General features: G+C 43.4%; 1 protein-coding gene across 1 annotated transcript; it reads left to right on the top strand.

Moving 5' to 3' along the window:
* Positions 1–917: 917 nt before the first annotated feature.
* RPS26 (ribosomal protein S26) lies at positions 918–2,839 on the top strand. The gene is made up of 4 exons (XM_025926554.2): positions 918–1,068; positions 1,334–1,511; positions 2,272–2,402; positions 2,728–2,839. The coding sequence occupies exons 1-4, from the start codon at positions 1,066–1,068 to the stop codon at positions 2,761–2,763; spliced, it is 348 nt and encodes a 115-aa protein (XP_025782339.1). The 5' UTR covers positions 918–1,065; the 3' UTR covers positions 2,764–2,839.
* Positions 2,840–8,281: the final 5,442 nt, after the last annotated feature.

Here is an 8,281-nt window from a genome sequence, read left to right as displayed (position 1 = left end):
CACTTTACGTCCTAAGGCAAGTACTGTTTCATGAAGTCTGTGTTTGCGTTTTGTAGGTTTGTGTATTTGTGTTTGTGTTTGTATTAAGTACCAACGTAAAATATATTTCTACTATGGGTGGAATCAAAATTGTTGAAGTTACTGTTCCAGACTATATACCAGCATCCATTTTTTGTTGTTGTTAGGTGGGAGGCAGCATAGTGGAATGGAGCCAGGACACCACCTACTAACTCTGTGACTTTTCGGCAACCTCAGTTTTAACGGCTCTACACCTCAGTTTTTCAATCTGCAAAGTGAAGATAATAATAGTACCTCCCTTATAGGTTTGTTGAAGGTAAAATGAGTTAATATTTATAAAGCGCTTACTACAGCGCTTGACACTATGCTAACAGGATCCAGGGATTTTTTTTTTAAGTGAATAAAAAACAGCCCTAACACCCACGTACTTCCCAACGGCCCTTCAAAGGGTTTTGTCCGTATTGGAAGGAAGAATTAACAAAACGTTTTGTTCCCCAACCCACTCCCGTCCTCCGTTTCTCAATCCCACACCAAGGACTAGGACTGTCAGAGAAATAAGCCGAGAGCGTCCCCCGGTGGCGTAGCTCCGCTTTCGTTCTAAGTGGTCGCAGCCAAGGGCCTGCCACCTTCGCACTACAACTCCCATGCATCCTGCCAACTCTGACCTTTAATAGTACGGTTTGTGGTCTAGTCCCGGGCAATACCTGTGTATAGCGTCGCAAAAACCGGATAATTACAACGCCCAGAATTACTTCCGGGGTAGGGTGCCGTGGTGCTTGGTGGGAAACGTATAACCCTAATTTTCTTCCGCCAGCTGGTTAAATAGTCCCATGGTCACTGTCTGCCACGGATAACTAAGCTCGAGAAACGCCTTTCTACCCTAGATTGCAGCGTAAACGCGGGATAATAAAGAAAGTTTGAGTAAAGTGGGTGGCCGTTCTTGGTATGTGTCTCCTAAATAGTCTTCCTGTGTGAGCGGAGGGATTTCGTACTATATAAAAGAGCCGGGCTGAGCTCAACGTCCTCTCTCGGGGTCTCGTTTCCAAGATGGTGAGTAGTGGCGCGTGGTGAGTGTGGGTGTCCTGGTGAGGACCGAGAAGAGCAGATTTGGGGGGGTTGGGGATTTCAAAACCTGGGCCATGGTGGGGAGGACACAGAGTGTGTATATTTGTTCCGAACTTGGAGGGATTTGCGGACGGACTGAAGGTCTCAGTGGAGCCTTTTTAGGGGCTGCCGGCGAGGATTGAAGCTGGTAGGAGGCTAAGGTTGGGAAAGTTGCGTCCCCTTTATAATAAAGACCTTCATTCTGATGCAGACCAAGAAAAGAAGGAACAATGGTCGTGCCAAAAAAGGCCGCGGCCACGTGCAGCCTATTCGCTGCACCAACTGTGCCCGTTGCGTCCCCAAGGATAAGGCCATTAAGAAGTTCGTTATCCGGAACATAGTAGAGGCCGCCGCGGTCAGGGACATTTCTGAAGCGAGTGTCTTCGACGGTGAGTGAGCTCTTGGTGCAGCCCTTCCCCACTTGCAGGCTCTTTTCGTCGGCGCGTTTCTGCCGCGTCCCAGGTACCTTCTATGCACATTTAGAACTGTTGGCGGTTAACAGAGAACGGTATTTTTATTATGTATTGTTCTTTGTTTTTTGGGTTTTTTTTTTCACCCTTGACTGGGCGGTGTCTTTTATAATAGTGCAGTCTTTGGGTCATCGTTTGTGGCTCTTTAGAGAGTGAGATTCTAATGTGATAAATGTAGCAACCTTCACGGATTGTTGAAGAACGTTTGAATACTTACGAAAATGTACAGACTAAGTCTTTTGAATAATCTTTCAAGAATGAAGGTAGTGTCATTTGGTCAAAGGTAGACTTTTTGTAGCAATAGGCTTCTTGTGGTTTTGGTCACTTTTTCTTACAACAAATTAGTCTTCCTAGGGAAGGAAAAGGGGCCCAAGGGACAGACAGTGGGATTGGTGCAACTGTTGAAGGAACTGGATTGATTCTCTGTTTATTACATGTAGGCTGTGGATTTGGTACCCATGATGACAAGATGGGTTAGTGTAGGGGTCCGGGAGTGTTCATTTGTGAAAATGCAGGTGTGTTAAATTATCAGAAACTGAACAGTTGCTTCCAAGTGCAACTTTGTAGCTATGCATGAGAGACACTTAACTCTTTGTTTTTAACTGATAGAATGAAGGAGAGAACAAGTGCAAAGTGGGTATGATATCTACTGTTATGCCTCTTACTTTCTGTCTCTTAGCCTATGTGCTTCCCAAGCTGTATGTGAAACTGCATTACTGTGTGAGTTGTGCCATTCACAGCAAGGTAGTCAGGAATCGCTCTCGTGAAGCACGGAAGGACCGAACACCACCACCCAGATTTAGACCTGCCGTAAGTATCCTGAAAAAGATGAAAAAGATGTGGGAGGCAGAAGGGTGATGGACAGAAGATAACATGAAGATCCAGGGAATATCAAATTAAGCCCTAAGTAGGTATGGTAGATGTAAAACGTCTGCTTTTGAAGTCTCTTCTAAAGAAGAATTGTTAGAGTCCCTTTCCGGTGGAGTAATGTGAATGGTGCACACCTACCAGTTTTCCTTGTATCTATGGCCCAAGTGCATTGTCAGTGCTGGGAGGGTAGTTGTCAAGTTCTTTGAGGGGATATTCTTTCATTGATGTTTTTAAAATTTATTCTTTGTTTTTTTCCCCTCCCCAGGGTGCTGCCCCACGACCTCCACCAAAGCCTATGTAAAGAGTTAAGTCCTTAAGGATTGAAGAAAAACTGTTCTCTGGAAAAATAAAATAAAACAGAGATTGTACTTTATAAATAGCATGTTGAGTGTATCTGTTGTCAGAGTGGGAGTTGTATGTGTCACAAGTACTGTAATTACTTTCCATTCAAGTGTGGAGTGCTACATGGTCTTTTCATGGGGGAGAGAGTTTATCCATGTAAGTAAAACCTTAACTTGGTTTCTTTTGTATTTGTATCCTGGGCCTCCCCAACTTGCATAGCATTGTGGGGGGTGGGGGTAGGGTTAAAGGTACCTCTGGGTGTTAAGTCAATGCCACCACGCATAGTGGATTAAGTGGGTGTCTTAAAAACGGGTGACGAGGGGTGCCCTGTCTAGGTGGCTCAGTCGGTGGCATCTGACTCCGTTTCGGCTCAGGTCATGATCTCGTGTTTCGTGAGTTTGAGCCCTGCATCAGGCTCAGCACTGCTGGTGCCGAGCCTACTTGGGATTCTCTCCCTGTTTTCCCCTCCCTTGTTCACAGGTGCTCACTCTCTTTCTCTCTCATAGGATAAGGAACTAGGAGGGTAAGGGAAAACGAGTGAGGAGTACATCAGGAGATGCTTTAGACTAAGGTTGTGTTTACCTCTAATGGGGGACATAAAAAGACTTTAACAGGAAGTACATAACTTGGATAGCTTTTCAGAGGATCTGTATTTCAGATCCTTTATAAAATTAACCTTTTTTGGGATTGGTCTGCTGCTGGGCTTGTTTTTGGCCAGCTTTCACCTTTCTATGGTGTATTTCTCTGTGGAGTAAAGATGTGTAGGATACCAGAAGCATTCCTGGGAACTTGTAGTCCCACAAGAGAAAAGAATTTCCATACAAAGTATGGAAGAAAGCTGTATTTTACTTTGTGTGTCGGTGGGTCGTTTTTTCTGGAGTTCAGAAATTAGAAAGTTACTAGCTATGAATATATATATTTGGAAAATCCATTTGGGAGTGGGTTGATAATGACTGGTTTAGCTAGTTAGGTTATATGATTATTTTCCACCTCAAACTGAACTAAACCTGTAGCTTGGAAGTTTTGATTAAAATAACACATTTCGGGCACCTGGCTGGCTCAGCCACTGGAGCATGCGACTCTTGATCTTGGGGTTGTGAATTCAAGCCCCACATTCGTATGGAGATCACAAGTTTAATTGATTTATTTTGAGATGGCATGTGTAGAATGGTGAGAGAATCCCAGGCAAGCTCTGCACTGTCAGCACAGAGCCCAATGCAGGGCTCGAACTGTGAGATCATGACCTAAGCTGAAATCAAGAATGGGACGCTTAACCAACTGAGCTACCCAGGCGCCCCACTTAGAAACCTTTCTTTTTTTTTTTAAGTTTTATTTTGAGAGCATGCCAGTAGGGAAAGGAGAGCCAAGAATCCCAAGCAGGCTCTGCACAGTGCAGATGCAGGGCTCAAACTCCCTGAAAGGTGAGATCATGACCAGAGCCAAAGAGTTGGATGTTTAACCCACTGAGCAATGCAGTGGCTTTTTTTAAGATTATATATTTCTTAATGTTAGTTTTGGGGGAAAGTTTGCACACAAGCTGAGAAGGGGCAGAGAGAAAATCTCAAGCAGGCTCTGTTCTGTCAGCAACAGAGCCTGATGCAAGGCTCAGACCCGTGACCCAAGCTAAAATCCAAGAGTCGCCCAACTGGGCCACCCAGACACCCTGCTGTTTATATTTAGGACACGCATGATCAGGGGAGGAACAGAGAAGTGGGGAGAATTAGAAGCCAGCTCTGCACTGTCAGCACAGAGCTGGATGCAGGGCTCCAACCCAGAAACCAGGAGATCATGACCTAAGCTGAAATCAAGAGTCGGATACTTAATCAACTAAGCCACGCAGGCACCCCAGAGGTAACCCTGTTAATTGAATTCTTCAACTGGGGAAAAAACCCAGAAACTGCTGACTCCCAACTTTGCTCATGGTCAGCATACCAATGCATATGCTGAAATAGCAGTGGCAAATGCTGAATTTGTCAGAACAATGTAGATAAGAATATCTGCATCCTTTGGGGAGGCCCACGATACAGTCTGTTCTTTTGTTCCTGTAGGCCCTTTACACCAAAGGTAAACACTGGATAGAACACTGAGGTAAAAATGGATGCTAAACTGGTGCGCTAAAACTGTAGCTTGTTCAGTAATGCCAGGTTCAGATAGTAAATCAAGGCCATATAACTACTCCCAGGATATTTCTTGAAATATGGATAGGCTCAGCCTTTAACTGAGTTTTGCAGAACTGGGAGTTTAAAAGTTGATTTGTGCCTTTTTTTTTTTTTTTTTTTTTTAAGGTTTTAATCTACAACAACTTGGGGCTCAAACCCACAACGCTTTAAGATCGAGAGTAACCTTACCAAGCCATTTAGGTGCCCCTGATTTGTGCATTCTTGGTGCGTGTGTGCGCACACGTGCGCACATGCATACATTCTTAAGTATGAACCTGCGGCACCTGGCTGGCTCAGTCAGTACAGTGTGCAACTCTTGATCTTGGGGTTGAAAATCCAAGTTCCGTGTTGGAAGTATAGGTTACTTAAAATCTTAAAAAATACACAATGATCCTGTCTCCAGGGATTGTACATTCCAGAGCCTAACCGGACTATGAATAGGTTTAGCAATTTCTCTACTTGCAGATAATCTCAAATTCACTGAAATTTTGGAGTGCCAGAGATGACTGATAAAAAAGCTTTTCATGTGCTTCAGGCCCTAAAATAGCCCCATTCCACCTCCCAACCCAACACCCGTTGCAAATAATTCAAATTCACGCCTTGTCTGGTGGACAATCAGGTTATCGCTCCCATGTATGGGAAAGATCACATGCTGTGCCACCAGAAGTGACCCACAAGTCAGCTTAAGGTTCTCCAGATGTTGACAGCAAAATGAACAGCCTGCTGTGCTTAAGCTATTGTGGACTAAAGTTGTAGCAGTTGGTTGCAAAAAAGGTGGTAGAGTCATCTGAGTCCCCACCTCCCACTCCCATCTAGTTTGAGTGGACTTATTTTTGAAGAAGAGAGAGTGTGAGCAAGGGAGGGGCAGAGACAAATCTGAAGCAGGCTCCAGGCTCTGAGCTGTCAGCACAGAGCCTGATGTGGGGTGTGAGATCATGACCTGAGCCAAAGTCAGTGCTTAACCAACTGAACCACCCAAGTGGCCCCCTAACACTTATGATATATCCTCTAGTCTCCATTTGTAAAGTATTCAAGCCAGGTAGAGGTCTCTGGGATATTCCAGTCTTTGGTTCTTTAGTTTATACATTTAGCTTATTCTTTCAGTAACTATTAGGTATAGAGGAGTGTCTACTTCATCTGCATCAACAAGCTAATAGGCTTGTCAAAGGAAGCTGAACCAGCGGATGAAAGAACAGGCTAGAATCTAGATTCACTCATTCAGTAAATGTTACTTGCTGATATGCTTGGCACTTCGTTTCTCAGGCCAAGTCCCCCCCCCATTAAACAGAGCTGTCTGGTTAAGAACCCAAGAGTGGATTCTTAGATGTGAATCTTCTGCTTCTAGCTCTGTGACCTTGAATGAGTTACCTAACCTTTCCAATTTTCTTTTCTTTCTTTTTTTAAGTGGGCTCCATGCCCAACCCACAACCCTGAGATCAAGTCATAAGCTCTACCAACTGAGTGCCAGCCAGGCACTCCTCCAATTTTCTAGTTTTTAGGTGGCCATTTTTTTTTTATTATTATTAATTTATTTTGAGAGAGAGGAAGAGGGAGCATTCCAAGCAGGTTCTGACAGAGCCCAATGTGGGGCTCCAACACAGGAAAGGTGAGATCATAACCTGAGCCAAAACCAAAAGTCATGCTTAAAACCTGCTAAGCCACCCAGGCGCCCCCACGTGGTCATTCTTATTTCATAGTATTTTTGTGAGGCTTAAGTGATACAAAACATTTATTCAAGAAATACTGTGTTAAGTTTATTTATTTTTGAGAGCAAGAAAGTGTGAGTAGGGGAGGGGCAGTGAGAGAGGGAGAGGAAGAGAGAGAATCCCAAGCAGGCTCTACACTATTAGCGCAGAGCCTGACACAGAGCTCGAACTCCTGAATCATGAGACCATGACCTGAGCTGAAACTAAGTCAGAAATATTTTTTAAAAATGGAAAAAAAGGGAGCACCTGGGTGGCTCAGTTAAGGGTTTGACTTTGGCTCAGGTTATGATCTCACATTCGTGGGTTTGAGGCCTACGTCAGGCTTTGTGCTGACAGTTCAGAGCCTGGAGCCTACTTCAGATTGTGTCTCTGTCTCTCTCTGCCCCTCCCCTGCTCACACTCTGTCTGTCTCTCTATCAAAAATAAAACATCAAAAACTTTTTTTAAAGAGGGAAAAAAAAATATTGAGTATCTACTATGTGCCAGCCATCTAAGTTTTATATAAATGGCCTTATACTGATAAGGTTGATAGATAACATTTGATCAAAAAACTGAAGAAAGTGAAAGCAAGCCATTTGAATAAATGGGAAAGAGCTTACGAGCAGAGGGAATACCAAGTGTAAATGTCTTCAGGAAACTGCCTGGCATGTCACAGAAAAAGCAAAGCAATCTGGCTATATTCAAGTGAAGTAGGGGGAAGTGGTTTAGATATATAATACTTTATATGAAATCCTTAAGACCTTACTTGCTTTGGAATTGATTTTTACTTTAGAACAGTAATATAGAGCATATACTATTTAATATATAACATCCTTAGAGGGATCTGGAGCAGCACCCAGGATAAAACACATTACTATTTCTGCAGCACAATGCAAGAACAGTCATGTAAATTACCCAACATGAGTTTCGTGTCAGGTTTTTTGCCATATGCGTTCCAAAAATCTTTGGTTTAGAGCTGTTTTATTTGTCATCTTCAGATAAGAGATTGTGTATCGGGGTGCCTGGGTGGCTCAGTTGGTTAAGTGACCGACTCTTGGTTTCTACTCAAGTCATGGTCTCACAGTTCATGAGTTCAAGCCCTGCGTCGGGCTCTGAGCTAATGGCATGGAGCCTGCTTGGGAGTCTGTCTCTCTCTCTCTCTCTGCCCCTCCCCTGCTTGTTCTCTCTTTCAAAATAAAATAATATTAAAAAAATTATGTATCTACCTATGGTATACAAAGTTAGATCATGTGGGTCCTTATAGGCCCTGGACTTCACTCAAAATGTGATGGCAAACAATGAAATACTACTTCACACCCACTAAGATGGCTATAATAAAAAAGACAATAACAAGTTCTGGACAATGTGTGACAAAGTTGGAACCCTTGTACACTACTGGTGGGAATGTGAAATGGTACAGACACTTTGGGACACAGCCCTCAAAAAGTTAAATTTACCATATGACCAAGGTATTCCATTCCTAAGTATATACCCAAGAAAACTGGAAATATATATTCACACAAAAACTTATACATGAAATGTTCATAGCAGCATTATTCATACCAGCCAAAAAGTAGAAACAACCAGGGTTCCTGACTGGTTCAGTTGGTAGAGTATACAATTCTTGATAATG

Source organism: Puma concolor, chromosome B4 (genome assembly GCF_028749965.1).
Source record: "Puma concolor isolate L17-30 chromosome B4, mPumCon1.1.hap2, whole genome shotgun sequence".
Classification (NCBI taxonomy): Eukaryota; Metazoa; Chordata; class Mammalia; order Carnivora; family Felidae; genus Puma; species Puma concolor.
Note: the sequence above shows the minus strand (reverse complement) of the source record. Positions and strands in the feature narration are given on the sequence as shown.

Bases quoted from the DNA above. Each gene is read 5' to 3' on its own strand.
- RPS26 (XM_025926554.2), top strand. The intron at 1,512-2,271 runs GTGAGTGAGCTC...TCTGTCTCTTAG, and splicing joins TGAAGCGAGTGTCTTCGACG to CCTATGTGCTTCCCAAGCTG. The intron at 2,403-2,727 runs GTAAGTATCCTG...TCCCCTCCCCAG, and splicing joins CACCCAGATTTAGACCTGCC to GGTGCTGCCCCACGACCTCC.